This window comes from Ornithodoros turicata, chromosome 8 (genome assembly GCF_037126465.1).
Source record: "Ornithodoros turicata isolate Travis chromosome 8, ASM3712646v1, whole genome shotgun sequence".
Lineage (NCBI taxonomy): Eukaryota > Metazoa > Arthropoda > Arachnida > Ixodida > Argasidae > Ornithodoros > Ornithodoros turicata.
In genome coordinates this window covers 39,043,934-39,068,057 of record NC_088208.1, presented here as the reverse complement: position 1 = coordinate 39,068,057, position 24,124 = coordinate 39,043,934, and the positions used below count along the sequence as shown (strand labels likewise).

Here is a 24,124-nt window from a genome sequence, read left to right as displayed (position 1 = left end):
GCGCGGGGTCGGCCTCTAAGCAGGTGCACGGAGGAGCGTGTCCCTTTGGGCGGCGTGCAACAGGTGTGCCGCATTAAGCTCATCGAAATCCGTTTGGCCCGCTGGGAGTCGACCGATTTTTTGCCTACCAGAGATACGACCGCCGAAAGGGTGATTTTATTTTATTTTATTTTTTTATAGCGGATATAAGTCGCACTATACAGTAGGGTGTGTGGGAGGCTAGAGTAGCTGATGCTTTTCAGCGCAACGGCAAGAAACGTTATAACGAAGTCAACGGGACCGAAAAATAATTCGATATAAGCGGTAATTCGATAAAAGCGGAAGCGCCACAATCAAGTAAGCAATCATTGGTGCAGAACACCTTGGAATCTTTTTTTTAATTTATGCGCAATAAAAAAGAATAGGAAGGGGAAAGACTTTAGCTGTGTTTGCTGCACGCTCTAATTTTATAGAACTTCGCCGCACATTGAGTATCAATCAGGCACATTCTCACACTGTAACTATATACGTGTAAGTGGGTTAATTTTCTAGTACCGTAATTGTATTTCAATTAATTCTAGTTCGAGAATCTTACTAATGCCCGCAGAGAATTACCGGCTAAAAAGGAAATCCTCTTACCGTCTGACGCGCTTCCGCCTTCTATAATCAGCTAATAAGATATGACTTAATTTGTGACTCAACATCAGGTTACTTCTCGCATTCTTCCGTAAATACTCATAAAAAACACAAACAGTACAGAGAAAGGATGCGCGCAAAGTGCACTTGACGTAAACTGGTCTCGTCACGGTATCATGTGATTACGCGGTATCTGATAAGCAGTGTCGAAAGATCAGATAGGCTTCTGGGCTTGATAACAGTGCTTCGATGCAAAGAAGCGACAAGGTGGGAGCACCCCCTAGTTCGACGTTTTCCCATCTTTACACTTCGATGGATTTAACCGTAAGTTTATAATTCGATTTGGGAGCGACATTATTCGGTATCGGCGCATTTCTGAACGTCCGATGAAGAAACGTCGAATGTCCGTCGGTGTTTCTTCGCGTAGTGCATAATGTTCATCTTTATCAGAGGCTTAATGGCAACAGTGATATTATGGAAAGGCTTCAATACTACTTATGATGATGACGATATAGCCCATTAGTTCGTTCGTCGTTTGGGCAGATTGTTTGAAGTCATATTTATCCGAATCAGTAATTCGTTTTATAAAGCTTGCGCGTTCTTAGATACACAATGTCGAAAAATGTTCGTAAATTTGGTAGGATTGTACATCAACGAATTTTAGGAATCCTTTCCTTGGCATCGGAAATCGGTGCGAAGTTCGTGGTCTCCTGTGAGGTAGAGTCACGACTCTACTGTGAGGAGCTCACACAGCACCCGTCCGATATCTCACTCCTCCCCTGCAAGAGGTACAATGAACCGACTCATAAAGTATTGAGCCTCAGATACTGAACAGAAGGGGTGGAACCACCCACCCATCGTTCTGGCCGATTGGTTCCCATTGTTCGACGATACGCGCGAGTGCACGCTGTACTCTGGGGACGGAATCCCTCAAATTATGCATCGTACTCAAGGAGACTCACACAGGCCGTATTGCTGCTCCGTACATATGTATCCATGCGATTGTGTGTAGTTATACGTGCTTATTTATCTCAGCATGTATACATGAGCAGCGTACATGTGAATACAATATGTATATAATTACACGTGTAAATGTGTATAGGTAGTCCGATGTTCTCATATCGAACAGGATGCTCGGGGACTGCTAATCGCTCTTCCAGAGAAAGATGTCGACCACTATTCGGAACGGTGAATGTGCGATGAGGGTGACATCATCGAACAGGATGCGCTTCATCATAAAAGGAAACGGAAACGTCAGATAAAACAATGAACATTCGCGGTGGATATTCACATAGACATAACAGTTTACATTGAAAGCTTACTATAGACCTGCCTCTCGTTCTGGACATGCAGTGTACCAGGGATTTGCACGGACTTTTCGTTTGAAACGGATGTTGCAATTCTGTGACAGGTTGTGACACCCATCTCATCTGGCCGCTGTCCTATTCGCGAGGGAAAGTGTATTTCATTATTATCTTTATTATTTCGTGTTAGCGCCGTGAAACAACTGTGGCTATGAGCGACGTACAGATGTGGACAGATGGAGAGAGGACAGCAGGAAGGAGTTAGTATGCGTCCTGGGCCGACTTCAGGGGGAACTGTGTCGACATTCGTCTGGAAAGTCTTCGAAAAAAAAAAAGGGAAACTTCAAGACAAGTCAGTGGTAGGATTCGAACCCAGCACCTTCCAGTCTTCAGCACGACCTCTGCAATACCACCAACGAGGGTGCTTCACGCTTCACCCACTGGGGGTGCGAGGGGTGCGGTTCGCACCGGGTGACGTAACGGTAAGGGGCGACGCGCTGCACCGGTACGGCCGCTTCCTGTTTTTTTCTCTGCCGGCGACCACACCAAAAACATGAGGAGCACTCTGCGAACACGTGATTCTTTTTCTTCGTGTGGTATGACATTATTGCTTAAATAATGTATCGAGTGCTATGGAAAGGGGGTTCATTATTGGGGGAGGGAGGGGGTGACGCAAAGAGCTTTCACACCGGGTGACGCGTGCCCTATAGTGACGTCACTGGGCATTACTTTTATAATTTTCATTTGCTCCCTGTACACACGGTTATAGCTACCAGTGGTTACAGTGGTCGACTGGGTACAGATGCTCGTTTGTGGCAACTGTGTCTTACAGGTAAAGTTTCGAGGCGGATGCGAACGCGGAATTAAAAACATATTATGCAGAGAAGATTATGAATGGGAAGCAGAAAGTAAAATATGCATTTTTAGTCGAGCAAGATGGAGCAAAATAGAAGAACCACTGGCTCGTGGACACAGGCTGGCATTCAGAAGACGATGATGAAGATCATTAATTTTGCCTCGTGGTGGTGGTGGTGGTGGTGATGGCGATAGGGCTTGCCGTTGTCGGCCTCACGTAGGTGGGCAACGTCACGACTGACGCCCTGGGGGAATATGCGTCCTCGGCCGACTTCTAAGGGAACTGTGCCGACATATGTCTGAAAGCGTCTGAGGAAAACCCAGGAAAAACCCCAGACAGCACAGCCGGTACCGGGATTCGAACCCGGGTACCTCCCAGTCTCGACACTTTTGCCTCGTACATTTTACTCCGTTCGTAATCGACTTCCAATTGCCGCATCGCTCGCTATAATGTCTTTGTTGGATATCTATGTTGTCGCCATCCCCACGCGGAACAGTTTAACGGCAACAATAAGACCTACATGGAAGGGCAAACAGCGAGCGAAAGTTTAGACACATATAGCTCATCCCTGGGAGCCGAATGGCAGCACGCCAGAAGTAAGGGGAAGTGAAAGGGAAGGGGAGAGAGTACGGATGTAATGAAGCACACAGTCGCGTACGTTCAGTAGAGGTCTGTATCTTGTGTGCGTTGTACCTCCCCCGTTGGATTGCCAGCTGCGTTGGAATTGCATAACGTGCTCAACAGTTGTGTTGGCGGCATGACAAAGTGCTTCAGGTTAGTCTGCGGCCCGTCTGTGTCCGAATCACGCATCTCGGCGATTTCGGTGACACGGGAATTTTATCGAGCAGTTTTTAGTAGATCGGATGGTGTTCACGGAAAGAGTTCCGCATGCGCGATAAGGATCTCGCGATGTCTCTTTCGTGTAGACTGGCATCACATTACGGGGTTTTAGTACAATCTAAAAACAGAACTTCACCCCATAGCACGCTGTTCGCCAACCGTTCCCAAGAATGATGGGATTATCGCTTCTGATTCGAAGAGAGAGGGGGGCGTACGCCTTTTTTGTGACAATTTGGATATATGAAAATTGCCACAAAAAGGTGTATGCCCCCTCTCTCTTCGAATCAGAAGCGATAACCCTATCATTCGTGGTAATGGTTGGCGGACAGCGTGCTATGGGGTGAAGTTCTGCTTTTAGAATGTAGATATAGGAAGCGTTCTACGAAACCGATACGATGATCCAAGCTGTCGAATCAAAGCTCAGCACCGTGATGTGAGCCACTTCAAAGGACTGACGACCTGAATGAATCGAGGAGAGGACTAGAAGTTAAATATAAAATGGAATGATATTGGTAATATTATTATTGCGTACGCGTTTCTGTGTTTTTTCGTGTTAGTTGAATAATATACGCTCATATAATCTACTACTGATTGCGCTGTCTCAGGTTTTCCCTGCACAATTTCCCCTGAAGTCGGACCAGGACCCATAATAACCCCCCCTGTTTTCCCAGTCCTCCCCACTGTCCCCGTTTGTTCACGGCTCATTGTCACCTGATAACAGAGAACAAAAAGTAATTAGAAGTCCTTAATTTAATTGCTGCTCATGTAATGCTGTATGGTAATGAGGGGCACTCATTAGGGGTGACACATAAACTTCGTACGGGTCGATCTGCGGCGGCAGCGTCGGGAGACGAAATACGAGACGGAGAGGCAAGGCTTACGCGGGCCAGACACGTCCTATCAGTCAATCTTATCTGCTGTCACGTTTCTTCTGCTTCAACATTTTTATGTATGTGTACTAGAGTACACAGTTGTATAGGAGCGCCGTTGATGAAGTACACAGAATCAACAAAAAGTGGATCCGACTAAAATGCAAATGTCGTGTGTCTCATACAATGTTGTTCCTTCAACTCAGAGGACCTTTCAGAAACGCGCTCTATTCAACTGTACGCACCACTGTTTTCGGTTTTCTTTCGCATTTCGCTTTTCGGTTCGCACCACGGTTTCCTTTCTTTTCTTTGACCTGTCCCATGTATCTTATCATCTGATGTCATATGTACACGTACATGTAATTTGTCATCTGCTGTTACACTATAGATCGCATCACCACCACATAGTCATAGAGTCAATGAAAAGCCAACTGTATGGCTGGGCGCATGGGTGCGGGTACCCATTCGTATGGGCGCAAAGGTCATGCTAAAGGCCCAGAAGGTTTGAATCCTACTACCGGCTGGACTATCTGAGGTTTTCCCTCAGTATTCCCGCAAACTGTGCGGAGGGATGTCAGGGGAGTTCCTCCTTAACTCCCCGTCTTCCTGGTGTCTTCCTTCCACCTGTCCACTGCTAAACCCAGTCCTAAACCCAGTTGCTTCGCCGTGCTAACACTCAATTTAAGAAACGTTTCCCACGCGTTGTGCTCGGTATACAACCGGTGCAACGTAACCGCCTACCTTGGCTCCCACCTTCACGCACCCTTGTCCCACATATTCAGCGGACAATGCAGTGCGAGGCTTCAGGAAAAAAATCCATCATGCTCTGTCACGCCTCTACCAACTCCCCCTTTAATCTGTGGCTCCCCTTGGAGTATATATATATATTATGCAGGACGTGATACCCGCTATCTTGGCGATCGTGTGGACGGGATCACTCAGCGCCTGGAGTGCGCTATGTGGAGTCTGCGGTGAGAAATTCCTTTTTGGATGATCCGTCACATGATGTGGAGCTTGCGATGATAAATTCCTTTTTGGATGATCCGTCAGATGATGTGGAGTGGAAAAAGCGTAATGAGATCATCTCCGCGATAAGCGCCGGTGACGTCAACGATGGGGTTTTCAGGATCCACAGAGGGTGCGAACGCGATGGTGGTGTGGAAACACCGTGCGGAGTCAATGGGTTCGAATCCTACCACTGGCTGTGCCGTCTGAGGTTTTCCCAGGGGGCCTGCTTGCACGAACATTGCGAAGATCCTCTGTGATGTACTCAGTAGCTTCGGTAGTCCTTTGGGTACGCACTACAGCCCTCATCACGGAAGAATTTCCACGACGGCACGGTTCCGTCTGAAGTCGGCCCAGTACGCATCCCTGTCACCCACTCCATCGTGCTTTCCTCTCTCCACCTGTCCACGTCTGGACGCCGCTCGTATAGCCGCAGTTGCTTCGTGGTGCTGACAGAGCATTAAAAGAATCGTAGCGAAGGTATCTACCCTGCAGGTGGCTAAGTGTCATGCACGCGGGTCAATCGCAGCTCCGCAAGGTATCTGCGAAGGGCGCATTATTAAGCGTATAAAAACTCTTCAGTCCTCCATTACACGAAAGTACCACCCATGAAGCTCGTTATGTTCCGCTATTATGCACGAGCAACGGTTCCTGAAGTCGGACACGCGTATCACACCATTCACCCAATCCAATATTCATGAGCGTGCCACACGAGATCCCGGGACTCCACCCTCTTCGTTTTCGGAAGCCCGTATACAAACCAAAACACATGTGCGTGGTGTCTGAATGATGGGAATGTCTCGATTCGTTACGTTAGCATTCACAAGGTGGAGAATCCGGTCCGGCCGGTGCTCACTCACTCTTTGGGAGCTTCGGTGCTGACCTCTTGGCTCGGCGCGTGCAATTAGCTGACCCGTTTTCCGGAAGTTCTTTTCGATGTTAGCACCGCGAATCAACTGTGGCTGTGAGTTGTGTACAGGTGAGGACAGGTGAGGACAACAGGAAGGTGTGGGCAGGGGCGGATCTAGGATTTTCCCGAAGGGGGGAGGGGGGTCCGCTATATGGACAAGTGCCACGTGCATGCTGGGATTGGTCCACTGAACCCTATGTTCAAGTCTGGAATTGAGGGGGGTCCGGACCCCTGGAACCCCCCTAGATCCGCGCCTAATGGGTGCGGCAGGCGGGGGTTAGACGGGGAATCGACTGCGGACGGTCGACCGCAGTGTTGTTGACATATCGTTCTGCCGGAGGGAATCTTGAGACAGCAAAGCCGCCGTCGGGGTTCGAACTCTTACCTTCCAGTGTTTAGCATGATCTTGGCACTACTATCAGATGTTATACCAATTCAGTCACACCTTGTGTAATCGGGATCGTATGGGATCCGGATTCGCCACTGACTTCTCGTCAAGTGCACCTCTTTCATCGTTGCTTTGGGTATTGATCAGGCTCTAACTGTTGTGTGTATGCTAGTTATGTTTAATCAGGCTCCACAATTTTGCGTCACACGCATGCACATTCATTTCTGAGCGACCATGGGTTAAGTGATACAGCGCCCCAGCGAAATGTCTGATATAGTGAGCTGTGCTGGCGGAACTTGTCGGAATTCCAGTCTCATTCTATAGCACCAATAAAATAGCACGGGGCGATGGCAGTACGCACGTTGGAAACTCAACGATTCAGCACACGAACGTGTTCCTGTGTACATAAGGGAGGAGTTTCATCTGACACACAGTACCAGCGATCATCCGCTATACCTGTGTATGAAACCCGAATACACACTGTTAAAGGGTGACACCCCCATACTGCGTACATATTGTTTGACAGACTTCTTTCGCCGACCGGAATAGTGCTGCTACATATGGTCATGTAATACGCCTTCCCGTCGTGGAACAGCGGTGCTATTTCTCCAGGATGCAACGTGCGTATAACCTACGTCGGTATATGGTCAGTCCTGGTGTGAATACCATACTATCTTGTGTTGTCCAATATCGTGTTACTCTAATCAGCTGTCATACTATCTTATAAAGGATCAAACACATACAGGTCCTGCTCTCAGCTCAGGGTTGCGGGAACTGAAGTCAGCAACAGTAATCGACAAGGTACCTCAAAATTGTACTCAAAGTAGTATATGCTAGGTATACCTAGCACCTGTTGTAAGTGCAATACTACAAAAGTACCGCACTACAAATGTACTAAAAGTAAAGTACAAAGTCGTTGGCAAAGAACTTGTCATGTACATTAAAAATTTGGATAGTATCGCTGGACATTTTTTGGTCCTTCGCTCTGGCTGTAGCTGTCGATGCTGGCCGTTGCTGGTTACCGTCGTATTCACTGCAATTCGTCGCAGTTGTCGTTTCAACGCCGCTGTCCATCGCATAGTCCTTACTCACACAGCCGCCTCTACGGCTGTCCTTGGCTGCGGTTATGACGAGTGACTTGCCTGCCCGTTTCATGCCGATGGTCGTCGCTGCTCTTCTTCTTGCCAAGAAGGGGAACCTGTCGACCGCGCTAGTAAAAGTGGTTCTTTTGCTTCTCTCTTCCTCATAGCTTGCCAGTGTCGGTGATGCTGACAGCGATCTTGAATGCTTGGTGAAAAGCTTATTTAGGGCAACGGATTAAAATCTAAAGCTTACATGACACGATAAAGTCACTCATCCTCCGAACGGTCCGTCTGCTACATAGAAAAGAAACCAGCCATTTCTGTCGCACGCCAAGAACTGCAACTTTACACACCAAGTGTCTACGTTGATTAGTACTTGGTACTCAAGTACTTCCATCACTGGACTCATCCATCAATACCTTCTACACACTCGCCACATAATCTTTTCACACGCGCAATCGATCCAATGAGTCCCAGCGATCTACTTCAGTGCTTAATCGTCTCCAAAATTTTCTCACGGCAGGAGGATTGGGAGAATTGGACGGCCTCACGGGGACCCACGGGGATGAAGCGGCGGCGGCGTGCCATGCCGCCGAACCGCTGCTGCGACGACAATTTTTCGGCACTGTCATCGCGGGTGCGCTGCTTCTTGGTCGTGGTCGTCGTGCTCGTCGTGGTCGTCGCTGTCTTTGTCCCTCTCTACTTCTTGGTCTTTCGGCACCACTTCCCGCACTTCTGGAGTTCCATCACCGGTGGCACGTCCGGGCCTGACGATGGCTCAAACACGGGCAATGGATGGCAACCTGATTGTCCTGATGTAAGCATTGTTCTCTGGACACGGATTAAGGCTTGGAGGAAATTGAAAGGAAATTACGGCGCCCTTTCCTGATGTTCAAGTTCGACGGCCATTGATTTCAAATTGAAATTTCCAGACTACTATATCAGTTGTCATTAACGTTTCTAATATCATTTGCGGATGATTTGATTGATTGATTTGATTTAATTTACTTGCATCATAATTGATGGGGATCTTGGTATCCACATCTGATCCAAACACACACTCGATTGTTCAGAATTTCAGTCAATGAGCAGTTTTTATTTTTGTTCATGTCCGCAAATATTCCTGCCGATTTAATATTGTCGTCTATAATTAACGCAGTTCGCTAGTCTACGATCAATAAATATCAACTTCATTTGATATTACCGGCTATATTCTTTGATATTGAAAAGAATACAAAAGTGTTCTACGTCCAGCTCCCTGTGCTGGATCGCGACCGCTACGACTGCTACCCGGACGACAGCAAAGTGACCAGGCAGCGATGCGAAGAAAGAGGTTGCTGCTGGGCGCGGTTGGCCATCGATGACATCATTGACAAGGACCCGGACCTCAAGGTTGAGCCCTTCAGGTATGATGCTGCATCGGTGCAATCTTGCACGTGGAAAGAGCACTGGCAAACGCGGAGGCAATGCAGCGCATTGACTTACTATAGATGCCTTCCATAGGTCATAGCCTTCCATATCCCGTTTTACTTCTCACGTTCTAGATTGGCTTAGAGGTTAGATGGGATGGGTTGTAACCCCTCGGGTTTAATGCACTGCTCGTTGCATTAAATCCAGCACACAAAGTTATCTCCGAAGCAAGTCGTTTTTATACGAATATTAACACAAAAAAAAGTGCCTTCAGAGACTTGCCTTTGATACAGAGGGAGCGACATCACTTGGAGAATTCGCCTAGCGGGTAGCTTCCGGTTACTATGGGAACAGGCATGATTTGCGCCTTCCCATAAAGTGGAGCGCGCGTTGACTCATGCGCCAGTACGTGACGTATTTGTCAACAGTGTGGAAGCGAGCGACGACGGTTAGTTACATTTTCGATTACCTACCTAGCTACGTAGCTCTTCGTGAAACTGAAACTTGTGATGGCTTGCCAATTCGTTCAAGGATTATTAGGAATATATACCTTATCGACCTTGTAAATACCTTATACCTTTTATGTATATTTTAATCGACCTGTTCGCAAATTATTCCAGAGATAAAATCCCCGCTTGTATCTACCCCCGTAACTACGGCTACCGGATCTCTGGAAAGGAGGAGCCCTTTTATGGTGGATTCGAACTTCCTCTGCAGCGGATCCCGGCTCCTTCTCGTTACGGCGACGATGTACACCACATCAGGGTACGCGTCGAGATGCAGACGCCACACAGGCTACGCATCAAGGCAAGTTGGTTACCTTTTGAAAACAGACTTGGAGGGTGTTGTAAGATATTTGGGGGTTGCGGGGGTGCTGGCAAAATCCCTGCCGTACATAACGTCCTTTCCGAAGGATAATGTGTCTAAGCAACTTGTACCATTCCAGTAGGTTGCTTGTCATCAGCAATCTTCGCTCAGTGAGCGGACACGTCGATCGGGAAGACGCCTGCGCAGTTAGGAATCGAACGCGCTCGCGCGTGGTGACGTCACCTGCAGTTTCACAAAACCCAAACTTGCGAATGCTTATCAGCTTTCAAAAATAATAGAGATACCTAATAACAAACGGTTGGTAACATCGTTTATGTACCGGGGATTGAATCTTTGAATGACATTGTTTTTAGATGCAGAACAGCTGAATACAATAGATATTAACAAGTAATCTGCATGCCCTCGTGATATTTGTGGTGCCAATTACAGATCTACGATCCATCGGATGAGAGGTACGAGGTACCCGATCCCGTGATTCCCATGGACCGCGTCCCCGATGCAGAAAGTGCGGAGCAGGTTCGAATGTACGCGACTACCTACAATCTTGGCGAAAATGCGCCGTTCAGTATCAAAGTACGCCGTGCGGACACAGGAATTGACATGTGAGTGTTATAAACGAAACCGTAGAGACTCTAAATAAGTTTGGCTTCAGAGTTCTGTCGCTGCGGAACACGGAGCAGCAATCGGCGCCATTTCGCTTTCGTATCTGCCGAGATCGAACGGTGTCGGCGCGCTGCGGAGAACGGAGAACTATCGTAGTGTGGACGCGTCGTCTGCTTTTACACGTTTATTCCGCGTTCAGTGCCGTATACGGAACCGAATAGTATCGTACCATCGCGGCACAAGTGATCTTCCAGTGAATATACACAAGAATTACGGAAAAGAACCATCAAACCCGAACATCGGCCCACGTGTTATCCACACTAGAATGGTGACAGTGTCGCCCCCTATAGGTCGATCTCGCAGATCTGAACCTGAACCTGAGCTAATACCGCTGTCAGAGCCATCTGCCGGGAAAAAAAATTGCGAAACTAACAACATGTTTAACGCCGCTTGCTCCTCTACAGGTGCCATAGTGGGCGCCGCAGCTGTTGCCTCAGTGACTGAACTCTCCTGATTACGGGGTCATCTGTTAATATTTCAGATTTCCTCTAGTTACGTACACATACATAATTTTTCTACCATAGCTTCGATACGGGCGTTGGAGGGCTGACATTTTCTCACCAGTTCTTGCAAATCTCGACGAAGCTTCCATGTCATCGAATCTATGGATTGGGTGAACATCTGCATAAAACGTTCCCTCACGACACAAAATGGCGGACGTGGAGCTTCTTCAACAGAGACGCATACCCCGAGGTAAGGTCGCCCATATATCAAAGTTCGCAGCGCTAATGTGTTAATGCTAACTTGACGTTTCGTTCCAGGATTTCTCTAACCTGTACGGGTCTCACCCGATGTACATGTGCGTTGAGAAGGACTTTAATGCACATGCAGTGCTGCTGCTCAATAGTAATGCCATGGGTAAGGCGACGGTTCTCCCTGCTCTGGAACTGGTCGTTTCATTCATCGTACAATGTCTCTCATTCTTCAGAAGTGCAACTCCAGCCAACCCCAGCCATCACATTCCGCACGACGGGTGGCATCTTGGATTTCTACTTCTTTCTAGGTCCTACGCCAGAGGACGTCGTCAAGCAGTACACGGCTGTGAGTTAGACCAACAGACTCGGTGTTATATACACACCAAGTTTCGTTATATGCAGCCGTCACATTAATGGAACATGTCTCTCGCAGGCCGTAGGGCGTCCCATGATGCCTCCGTACTGGGCATTGGGATTCCATCTAGGTCGGTGGGGATATGGAAGCGCGGAATACGTGGAAGAGGTGCAGAAGAAAATGCGAGACATGGATATGCCTCAAGTAAGGATCATGTCACATGTCAATCTTCTATGTTCAAGAAGCCGTCCCTCTATGGATACTTCAGTATTCCAGAATAACTATTAGCGGAACATTGCAGGGGCACATCACGTAGTCGTGGAGTTAGTGTGCGCTTCGTTATGAACTCCCATTCATGCCGCCTCGCTGGTCTTTGTCTGACGGCATTGAACTTGACCATACATTGTTGTTTCGACATCGAAAGCGACAGAGGACTACGGCAACTTGGTGACACGGCACAAGTCTCGTGGGCACGTCATCTTCCGATGGACGTTTAAATTCTTTCGGGTTAAATTCGGTTTGGCGGAGCTACCGACTGGCGTCGCCCATGCAAAGACCAAATTATTATTAGAAAGTTTAGCTGACCGTAAGCTATCATTTTTTTTTGTACGCTACGATAAGACGCTTCGCGTTTAGCGCCGGACGCTATTAAACGAGATGTATGAATTTATTTGTGTAATATTTGATGGTATTTTGTACATACTTCGCGCAGCTGTCTTCGCTTGCGTTGAGCCGCCTTCGTGCCTGCTTCTGCGTTGCCGCATTGTTTAATGTCGAACAAGTCGAAATCCTGCAAGAAACTCCCGCGAAAACTTATGGTGTACGCACGCTATTCCCGAAAAATAGCGTGTGCTTGCAAGGCGTCCTACCAGACTATTCCTTACGTACGCAAAGGCGATAGCGTGCGATGCACTAAACATCACTATAACTACTTGTACGTTAGTTGTACGTGGGTTTGGCTGATGAGCTTCACATCAACTCTGAAATGTACGCAGGATGTTGCTCACTTGGACATGGATTACCGGTCCCACTATCGTATGTTCACCTTGGACGAAGACAAATTTGCAAAACTTCCCGACGTTGTACGGGACATTAAAGGCCGCGGCCAACATGTGATGCTAGTCTTAGATCCTGCCATTAGTTCTGCAAAGGACAAAGGCGTCTATCCCGCCTATACGACGGGCGCCTCCCTTGGAGTCTTCGTCAACGACACTTGGGGAAACCAACACCTGCAAGGCGCTGTAAGAATCTCTTTGATTATGCGATGAGTCCTGTCTGCTATATGGCCACAGACGTTTTCTCCCGTTCTACACAGGGTTGGCCAGGACCTGTTGTCTTTCCTGACTTTGGCAATCCTTCTACACAGCCGTGGTGGACCGAAGAATTGAAACAGTTTCACGAACTACTGCCCTTTGACGGTATTTGGATTGTAAGAATTTAATTCAGGTTCAGTCCTTGTGTCTTTCGGACGCGTAGCCACCGCCGATTTTGCGGACGATCTATCGGACGGATTTTTGTTCTGAAAACGGCTACGGTATCAGGCGACCGAAGATACCAGATGATCTCATTGGGGCAACTTTGTAGATTGTATAATTAAGTTAGTTATTGAAAGTTAATTAGGACATTGCCTTAGGAGTTCGCTGGTGCCCTCTTAAGAAGCGCCCTTCAGCATATGCTATATTGCAACTGTCTTGTCGAAAAAAGTGATATATATATTTTAAAGAAATCTCTTCGCATTTAGGTGGGACACCCTGTAGAACTATAGCTTAGATGATGTTCTTTTGGTAACAGACGTCCAACGAGCCCTCAAACTACGTCAACGGTTCCATAAGTGGCTGTGTCTACGATGACCTCAACAGGCCTCCTTACAAGCCAAGTAAGTATTATCTTTAGATTTGCGTAGACTTGTTCAGTTATTTAACACGCAATGAACGTATTGGAATTGGAGGCGACACTTCTGACAGCCATACCATTGGCGGGCTTGGTTTTTGTTAAGAAGCTAAGGTTCAGGAATGACTGCGAACGACTCCGAAAACAGATTTTAATGCAGAGCTGACGGCCCTTTCGCAGTGCATGGGCGCGTCCGCTCGCACAAAAACGTGCATGCGTGCAGCTCTCCGACGGTCATTCGCGAGAAGTGAGACTGTGAGACGAGAGGGGAAAACTTTCCAGTAACTGTGGACATTTCCAATGGATACCTTCGTGGCAAAGTAAGGACGTTACATCCTGTAAGGGAACCATGTGGAAGCAAATAAGCCATGCTATGCGAATCTAGACACCTTCCTCACATTCATGTACCGACACAACATATCTATGCTCCTCCAAACTCCTATGCTCCTCCAACTACGAACTGGTGGCGGCGGCTAAAGTTCGCTTTCACACTTATGGGGAACGTGCGACAACGTGGCTCGCACGGAAGTAAGCGCCGCCACCACCTCATCACACCGGCTCTCGGCATGCTCACTTGGGCTGCTACTTGATCACCGTGCAATCGCAGCAGTCGTTCTCGTCTGCGCACCTGCGCTTGTTACCGACGGTGCTGCATCCGCGATAGCACCTGTCCGAAACCCAGCGGCCAACGCTTCGCGGCGCTGGCGCTGCGTTAACCATGCTGTACATGACTATGTTGCTTCAGCAAATTCATGCTCAAAATATGCTTATCTTGTCGCTGATATTATGATCATGTAAACCAATTCAAGTCTCCATTTCTGCACTCTTTTTATTCTTTCGCCTATTTTCGCCTAATGTTTTCGGCGAAATTTCGCAGAAAGCCACCGTTTCCAGTTTCCAAAGAAGTCTAAATTTTTTTTCTCGCTAAATTTTCGCGAAAAAGTATAATAGCAGAAAACCACAAACTGTATCTACCTTCTATCATCCGTTGCCAATGTTATGAGGAAGGCCTTGCACCGTGTAAGCCTTCCATTGAAAGAAGTGAGAAAGTCAGGAGCATGTACGATGCCATGTGCAGCGCTGCTGTGTTAATACATGTTCATAATAGTGAAACATACAAATGTCCGTTCCCTTCCCTCCAGAAACAAAAGGAAATAGTCTATTCGAGGGAACCTTGTGCATGGACGCCGTGCAATGGCTCAACGGAATTCAACGGCGTCATTACGACATCCACAACCTGTACGGCCATATGATGAGCGCCGCCACTTATCAGTGAGTAAATATATTAATGAGGTTAATTGGTTGCGGACAGGAGCCCCCCCCCCCCCCCCGGCCAACGTCATCAGGACTAAAGTAATACCTGACCTCTGCTCGAACGTGACGTGACGTCCTTAGGAGTCACTCTAATCTCAGGCATCAAGTTAATAGTTAAAGCTTCGAGTTTCGTGGAAGAGCCTTTATATCGACCTCGTAAAAGTGGGAGAGGAGGAACCAGGTTGCCCTTAGTTTCGAAGGCGTTGACCTAGGGCACACTTTGTGGAACAGAGTACTTTACGGCCATATACCATAACAGGTCCCTGGCTGAATTATTTGGACACCGTCGTTTTTTGCTGATGTCCCGTTCCACCTTCGTCGGAAGCGGTCGCTACGTTGGTCACTGGCTCGGGGACAATGCTAGCCGTTGGCCTGACATGGCACACTCAATACCCACCATTCTGGAGTTCTCCATCTTCGGCATCCCGTTGGTAAAACCTTCCTGCCTCCAAAGACTTTTCCTAGATCTCTGATATCCTGCCTATCCTGCAGAGGCTTCTAGAAGAACGCATGTAAAAGCAACGGACGTATTTCACATATGAGGACATTGATATTGTTATTGTATAGTCAGTTGGACATATTGCCTTCTACGTCCAGGTAGGAGCGGACATTTGCGGATATTTCGATGATGCTGCAGAAGAGCTGTGTCTGCGATGGACACAACTAGGAATATTCTATCCTCTTGCCAGAAACAACAACGCTATCCATAACAGAGTAAATATTGTCTATTCACTGTCACATGTACTGGTAGCACTTGAACGTCATGAAGCTGAGTGATCTGTTTCCCGTCAGGCGCAAGACCCATCGGCGTTCAGCGAAAGCTTTCAGAACATGGTGCGAAGAGCTTTGAAAATAAGATATGAACTGTTGCCGTATCTCTACACACTCTTCTACGACGCTCATACCAAAGGCACAACAGTGGCTAGGCCTCTTTTCCACGTGTAAGTCACTGAACATTCAGGCGCTGAGACGTTTGTTGTATCGCAAATTTCGCATAGGTTTCTCGTTCCAGGTTTCCGGACGACATTGATACTCATGACATCGACAAACAGTTCATGTGGGGCGACGCTTTGCTGATCAGTCCAGTACTGGAACAGGTAACTGGTTCGTACTCAGATATGTCTATACGTATTTCGTCCTACGTAAATTCTGAACAGCGCGTGCGTTCATACTTTCAGGGGTCCATTCTCGTCGACGGATATTTCCCTAAGGGTACCTGGTACGATTACCATACAGTGAGTCGATAAGGCACCGGCTCTACGTAAGACAGGGATGAAGACATTATATTGCCGTTATAGGGACAGGTCTTCGCCGAAGGGCCGTTAGGCCAATGGCTGCCCATTCATTCTTCCATGGACAACCCTGAGAGGCCATGTAACCTGCACGTGAGGGGAGGATCAATAATCGTTACACAAAGACCCGCTAATACTACCGCAGTGAGGTGAGGACATCTGACAAAAATAAGTACAGAGTATACTGTTCCTAACTCGCACTCAACTATATCATTTTTCAGCCGTAGAAACCCTATGAAACTCATTGTTGCACTGAGCCATACACAGGAGGCAGTAGGTGACCTCTACTGGGACGACGGTGAAACCAAAGGTATCTATATCTTCGTCTTCGAACACCGTGGAGCATGTTGTCTGCGAGACAAGACGAGTGGAGCGGGAAGGAAGGGAACGGGTACGCGCGTGAGTGAGGACGACTCTTGGAGAGCTCTTCTGGACTTTGCGTTGTCAGTACCACAAAAAAATATTGTTGCAACAAACGAGCACCTGTATCAAAACTTGGTCGTGGTATGGAGGAATCCTGACATGGCTATGCGCTACATACACCCCGTGGGCACTCCAGTCCAAGAAAGAGAGATTCGAATTGCGACGCCGTGCGCTATACAAGACGCGATTTCATCCCGCGGAAAGCAAAGGACTGACCTTCGGTTCGGGATGCAAACTAGTAGAACATCGCGGCAAGTGGGAACGTGACCCGTGCACGTTGTGGGTAAAATGTGCTCTCTGCCATAAGCCTTCTAGATTCTACCGGGAGAAGTCATACAGAATTTGTAGGAGCGGGAGTGTGTAGGAACAAGTTATGACTTCCGTATCCCCAAGGGTCCTTCAATGTTGACCGAGTCTTTTATTTCGTTAAATGCAATAGAAAATTCAGGAAACACCAAACTACGTCAGTTTTTCAAGGTATTCACCGTACGCATCTAGACACCGCTGCCATCGCTGTAGCAACTCTGTCATGCCTTTGGCGTAGAATCAAGTGGCTGCTGGTAGCCACGGCAGGGCATCTTTCTGGAGGGCTTCGTCTGGAACGTCTTTCCTCCATCTCTTGGGGCTAAATCTGGGCTGTAAGGGACATGGGGAAAAACCTCCCAGTGCATTTCGGCCATGGTTGCTACCGTCAAATTCGCCGTGTGAGGTCGGGCATTGTCATGAAGAAGAATGACCCTCCCGGACAACATCCCTGTTGAAAAAAAGCCAAATAGGTTGTATGCGATCCTATTTATCCTATACAAATTGATGTAGGATCCTTTATGTCCTATTTTGTATCATGTGGGAGAGTTGTGGGATCCTACATGTCCTATATTAATTCACATATAGGTGAGTCATAGGATCCTACATGTCTCATATTAGGCTATGTAGGAGAGTTGTGGTGTCCTACTTGTCCCATATTCGGCAATATAGGAGAGTTGTAGGACACTACATCGCCTATATCCGGCTACGTAGCAGACTTGTAGGATCCTACAAGGCATCAAAAAGGAGCTATGGGAGATCTTACGTGGCCTGTTTGGTTTCATGTGGGGAGGACGTGGGGAATTATTTTGAGATATGGAAGTGATATATTAACACAGCAACAAACATTTGATTCCTTCAAAACAGGGGCCCAGAACGAACTAGTCATATTCAATCATGTTTGCCAACGCGCACACATACGGCAGGTTATCAAGTGCGAATTCTATTAGAACCACTGCAAATGAATATATTTTTTTAGGTTGAAAACAACTGAATGGACTGGTTGCATTCATTTATAGAACATGCGTAGAGTATGCCCATTACTAGTCGACGAAACATCAAGCATACAATGATGCGTGCATTCCTTTGAGTACTATTTAAGCACAAACTTCGACAACAGTGCGCAACAGGTCGAGGTGGCGGTTGAACGCCATCGAGCGACATTGCGGTGTCGATGGGGTTTTCGGTCTAATTTCTACGACTAAACCGGTTCTATCAGGACGCGGCTTGTTGTGACGGATTCCCCAATCCTTCGCCTTCACGTGCACGCTCACGGCTCGCAGGAAATCCTAAGAGTAGTCGAGATACTTGAAAATTCCAGGCCTCCGTCTGCACTTCCGATACATTCGGAGCTCCGTAACATCCGCCCCGGTGGTCATGTCGACGCCAGAATTTCCGTCCTAGTAGGACATGAGTCGCTCTACGATCGGTCAAATGGAACCATCAGTCGGTCTTTAGCGGTTCGGGGGTTGTGGGCAGAGACGCGTTCGTAACTCTGTTTTTTTAAGCTTGATGCCCTTTTTCGGACGGAAGCCCGCGTCGGACAGTTTTCACCTTTCTAGAGTGTACTCGCCTCAACTCGGTGAACGTGGCAAAATTTACTACAGCTGTCAAAGTCTTCTGGTTCTCGAGCTACCGGTTTCCGTGTTTACACTCCTCCCAATACATGGGACTGCCGGCTGTTTTTCCCCTAAAACCGTTTCCATCGCACCTACAGAGTCGTGTTTGACATAGTTTTGAAGCTCTTGACGTGCTCTTTCCAACCACTTTAATCCCGTAAGCGCGAGACTCTCCGTTCCCCAGATATGGGCTTTGCAGTTGGAGGGTCATGGCACTGGCGCCAGCAAGTCTGGCTGACGCCGCTCGGAGACGCTTCCGTGGGTGCCGTTCCTTTAGTGCCGTAATCTCGCTTACCTAACGTCCAATTTACTGGAAATTTTGGATGCGTGTTCTTCGTTCTTTGCTCTACAACTTTTCAATTCGCACCTTCCGTCTATTTACTACAGGTTATGGCGTTATTCCCGAAATTCCTTAGGCTGACTCTCCTTCTGCGCACCTTCGTCCCTGTTTTTAGGTTTGAACCCTGTGGGAGATCTGAATCACCTATTAATGGATTCGTGCACTCCGAACACCGAACGGCTAGAAACTTGCGGGATCTTTTTATCTCTCTCCATTCTCGAGTGAGGACAAACATGGCAAAAGCGGCTCGTTATACATGGGGCTGGGGGCATTTTTTTCGATGCCGGTTGTTTGTTGGCGTAGAAATGTGATTGAAGACTTATTTTGACGGGAAAAACGTCCTCTTTCCAATGGCACTGGTCACCCGTACGCGCGACTTTCTGCTTTCTGGATGTAGCGCGAGGAGAGCATGGTGGAGAGAGCCGTTACAGCCAGGCGGCGCCGTTGGAGCTTGGAATTCCTCCAGCTCATTTGGAAGGGAAATCATAGAAGCGTTCGGACGCATGTCCAGAGAGCTCTCGTTCGGGAAGCGTCTTTCGTCGTAGTTTTGGTGGTTTTGGTGCCCCGCAGTGCTGTGACTGTATTTCATGCCTTACTAGTGGTATCTGGACCTGTTTCTGTGTGTGTACCTTGGAAGACCGAAAGCTGTTGGATTTCGTGAATTGAAGGTTAGTTGTGTGCATGTAATGCCATGTTTCGTGCACCTTTTGCTTTGTATTCTTCCTAGCGTGTGGGTTCCTATAACTTTATCCGCTCAGTGCGATTATTACCCTATTGTTACCTATTTCCTTATCCTCCATCTGTAATCTTGTGCTCTTACCCTGTTGGTTAACCTGTATCATCACTTAACATCAGGTTGATATAATGTGTGATGCTTCTGCGGCCCTGCTACAGGGTACCGGTGCTCTAAAGATACAGATCTTCCTTTTTTGGTTATTAATTCATAATAACTCAGCTTGTGTCATGCATATTTTCCCCGAGTGTGGAAGGAATATGACAGAATGTAAATAGTTGCGGATATTATAACTCAACGTGCATTGTTTTCACCCTGTTCAGGTAATGCCTTACTGACACCCTTGCTGTAGCCCCAGTTGTCATAGTTAATTGATCTTACTGCTAACAAACAAAGCCATTGTCTTTGGACCTCAAGTAACAGCATATGTGGGAAGTCTGGTTAACCTGTGCACGAGTTTTGGCATATTTTATGTGACGCATAATGTATTATCCCTTGTTAAATCTAGCTTCCTAACTCACTTTATTGTTTCAGATGCCTACAAGAAATATATCTTAGAGCTATCATCTAGCATGATCTGTAAAGGTGTTGAAGACGCTGTACATCAGGCAAGAGTGTGATTGTTCAACAGACATGTCACAGGGATGATGAACGATATCAATAAAAAAAAAAATAGAAGCTGCATGATTTGTTATTTCCTAATATACACAGCACAATAGGGTGCACAAATTATACGGGATCACAACGAGAGACTTGAACCTATTGGCATGTAGGACCCAACGTAGGTCCCACAATCAAATAGGATCCTGTTAATATGTAGGATCGCATTTGCATGTAGGTCCCCCAACCAAATAGGATCCTGTTTATATGTAGGATCGCATTTGCATGTAGGACCCACAATTAAACAGGATCCTATTTGTATGTAGGTTCCTTCATCATGTAGGACCTGGTGTCATAATACCATATGGAGTCAAGTAGGAATTTCCAATAGGGATCCCAGGCCTTTTCTTGCGAATTAACGTTTCGCACGGCACCCTTTATCAACGTGGAGTAGTACTGGGCATTAATCGTGAAACGCTTGCTCCAAGAAGTCCACATAGATGACACCCTGCATGTCCCAGAAGGCAGTTCCCATTGACTTCCCAAAAGACGATTGCATCTTGCTTTTCTTTGGCGGCGGGGAAGCCTTATGGCACCATTCCACGCTGCTTCTTTTTGTCTCTGGGGTGAAATGATGCATCCAGGTTTCATCACATGTGATGACTGATTGCAAAAATGTGTCCCCCTCTGATTGAAACCGGTTGAAACAGCTGCTCAGAGACTGCCATGCGCGCTCCCTTCTGGTCACAAGTGAGGTGTCGGGGAAACCCATCTTGCACAGACTTTGCGGAACAGTAAGTGCTCGTGAATGATTGTCTCCACACTGCCGACGCTACGCTGGGCTGCAATGTCCTGAACTGTTACCCGCCGGTTCTCGATGGTGGCTTGCTCAACGCCTGCGATGTTCACTGGTGTGACTGCAGTCGGACGAACTTGCCATGCTCGCCGCCATGATGGCTGCCGCTGTTGCTGCACGTGCCGCTGACCCTAGAAGGATTGCACTTCGTCCTCCGAAAGTTTTATTCAGTTACACTTACTCACAAATTTTTCTCGAGCAAAGTTATCGGTCAACCTTGAACGACCCTTGTATCATTGGGGCTCATTTAACGAGACGTCTCTTTTTGCTACCTTGACTAAGCTTGACTAGGTACCATGATAGTGCTTTGAATTCACGTACTTCTTTTTACAGATGCTCATATCCTTGGTGAATGCATCTTTGTGAATTTTCGAGCATTCAACGTAAGTACTAGAGTCACTAAATAGCTGTCTCTAGTAAGTACCACTGCACGATGTTACTGTTCTCTTACCCAGTGTAGAGTATAACGAGAACAGACGCAACCGGCATACGAGGGCAACCACTGGCGTAGCCAGAGGAGAGGTTTCGGGGGTTCAAACCTCCGAAACCGTACCTTTGGTAGTGCATTTGGGGAGATGAAAAACGAGGGTGAAATCCTCTCCCCCCATGTAATGTTCTCGCGTAGAACCCCTCCCGAAATATTTTTCTGTCTACGCCACTGAGCTCGACAAAATGTATTTGGTTCCGTATCTAAATAGGCCTTGGGACGTGGTTAGTTTGTACTAAAGTTTTCGTCGTCTTCTTCTTTTTGTAACATAGTAAAACAAGAACCCTTTCTAATAACTGTGCAGAACACTTTGAACATCACCAGTTTCCCCCAGAAGCAAGCGTTCCAGTCCAGCTTCGATATGGTGTCCATTACAGAAGTTAATGTCTTCGGTGTGCCAAGGAGGCCTCAACGCGTCATTCTGGACGACGACTATCCATTGAACTTGAGGCAGTTCAGGTGGCATCACACCCGCAGGGTAATGAACGCACTTTCTTATGAAGAATCCCGCTACATGTAGGGACATAGGGTAGCGTATAGGTGCTTCATCAACGACCGGTGGTCGGTTGATGTTTTATTGCCGTGCGATCTGCCTGCCGATATGGTAGCAGGCTGTTGGATGGTAGGGTTTCCAGCAATCCTCAGTGTCATTTCATTGCCCCTTTAAAACGTTCTAACGCTTTCTTCCGTATTCCAGGTGGCTATCTTCAAGAATATTTTACTTCCACTGTCAAAGAACAGCACAATCAAGTGGTTTATGCGCTGAACACTCTCAGTCGAGGCTTCAACGCGACCATCCTGTCGTGCAGCTGCTGTGATAGTCATGAGAGATGTCTTTATCCAACGTGAAAACTAAGTCATACACCGTTCCACTGCCGGTTCTCCTTCAACCAGCTTGAGGGCTTCCAAAGATAGTTTCACTATTATAGCATCCATCGTATACAGTTCCTAGACCTGTATGTGGAGGATGGTCAGCGGTGCCGAAAGCCGGCCAGTGCTGGCGCCACCTATAGATATTGAAGACCTTCTTGTGTAATGTCGAGATGTCGTCTGCTTCAGCCAAGCCGATAGCCAAGCACAGACTTTCTGTGGCTATTAGTGGCTGCACTTGCGGCTCACGGCAGCTCGTCTCCATAGCCGAAAGCACTGTCGTGATTGGTGGGCTCTTGACTACGTCACGTCTTTTAAGTGATTAGGCTTTGTTTAGCTAGGTGGTGTTGGCACTTTCCTCCTGTCCTGCATGTATGGGAAAGCATGCCGTCTGCGGTAGCTGATCTTTCTAAATAACACCTTGCCAAATGCCAACGCTGGTTGTGTGAGACTTATTGTTCATATATGTGCCTAGTATTCGTGCTCAATGTAATATAGCTCATCGAAACAAAAACAAAAGTGAAACGAGAAATAACTCGTATATGCCATCTTCAACCCCGTGTGTGTCCCATTTTGCAACGTCGGGATTGAATTGTGCGAGAATTTGACGCAATTTCACGGAATGTCTCTGAGAGCAGTTAGTCAACAGAAATAAAGTTGGTATTGATGGTCATTATGGCGATTGCCATTCGGCCGCCGAATATCTCAAAATGTAAGGAAGGGACAGAAACACTTGTTCCGATTATATTTACACCGTCTTCGTCATTCGTCGTGTAAACTAGACAGGATTGAGTGGTACTATTAGGTACTCCAAAACTGGGGATTTGTAAGCTTCCCGACGTGCGTAGTACTTCAAAAACATCAAGATTCACCTGTTTGATGACTGTTGCTCGGATTGCAATTATCCTTTTTGGGAATGATGTATATATAAGAGTAAACAGGACGCAAGTTGTTAGTCATGTAGGATATAAAGAAAAAATATACATTTTGGCCCAAAGTGGGCTTGTATGCTTTCCTTGGACCTCCAGATAATGCGATAAGTTCAAAATCTGCTTTTATCACTCCTCCAACAGCTGCCACCACGCTGTCCGCCACACGGACAGCTTTCGACAGGGCAACAAAACTAACACTGTTTCCTCGTCGCAGTAGCAGTGTGTGTGTGTGCTTGTGTGTGAAAGCAAATAAAACTATGTTTGACAGTACTCTAATGGAAGTCATTCGATGCTTAGGGCGAAATCAGAAGCGTCAGATAAATTCCCTCGATGCACATACCCTATATACCCAAATTTATGTCGTCTCAAAGTGGACTCTTGGGGTATAGTTGATACCTTGATAAGGCTTGCATAGCGCAGCAACATAGACGAGGGACAAAGGCAGAGGAAGACATTATTGCAGTCGTCGTACAGTGTCTCACTCTGTGGAAATTGATGCTCTGAGGCTCAGTGACTTTCAATGACTTCCTTCTTCCATCTCCCTCTGTCTTTGTCCCTTGTCTACATTGCTGCGCTATGCAAGCTCACTACATATTTTTTGTATTGCATTCTGTCACAAAATGTATTTCCAGTTCAGAGAAGTAT

General features: G+C 47.2%; 1 protein-coding gene across 6 annotated transcripts; it reads left to right on the top strand.

Annotated features, from left to right (window-relative positions):
* The first annotated feature begins 862 nt into the window (after positions 1–862).
* Positions 863–23,749, top strand: LOC135367285 (sucrase-isomaltase, intestinal-like). 6 transcript variants are annotated; one of them, XM_064600483.1, is made up of 23 exons: positions 863–939; positions 8,393–8,686; positions 9,124–9,275; positions 9,900–10,086; positions 10,537–10,709; positions 11,295–11,463; positions 11,532–11,628; positions 11,699–11,811; positions 11,899–12,024; positions 12,816–13,061; positions 13,136–13,249; positions 13,612–13,696; positions 14,853–14,982; positions 15,284–15,455; positions 15,622–15,738; positions 15,817–15,965; positions 16,037–16,121; positions 16,203–16,259; positions 16,323–16,465; positions 16,538–16,626; positions 21,524–21,573; positions 21,982–22,155; positions 22,375–23,749. In XM_064600483.1, the coding sequence occupies exons 1-23, from the start codon at positions 865–867 to the stop codon at positions 22,441–22,443; spliced, it is 3,066 nt and encodes a 1,021-aa protein (XP_064456553.1). In that variant the 5' UTR covers positions 863–864; the 3' UTR covers positions 22,444–23,749. The 6 variants fall into 6 exon arrangements, 5 of the variants coding, with proteins under 5 accessions (XP_064456553.1, XP_064456554.1, XP_064456552.1 ...); XM_064600482.1 differs by lacking the exon at positions 863–939 and adding an exon at positions 2,102–2,401; XM_064600485.1 differs by lacking the exon at positions 863–939 and adding an exon at positions 3,405–3,549.
* Positions 23,750–24,124: the final 375 nt, after the last annotated feature.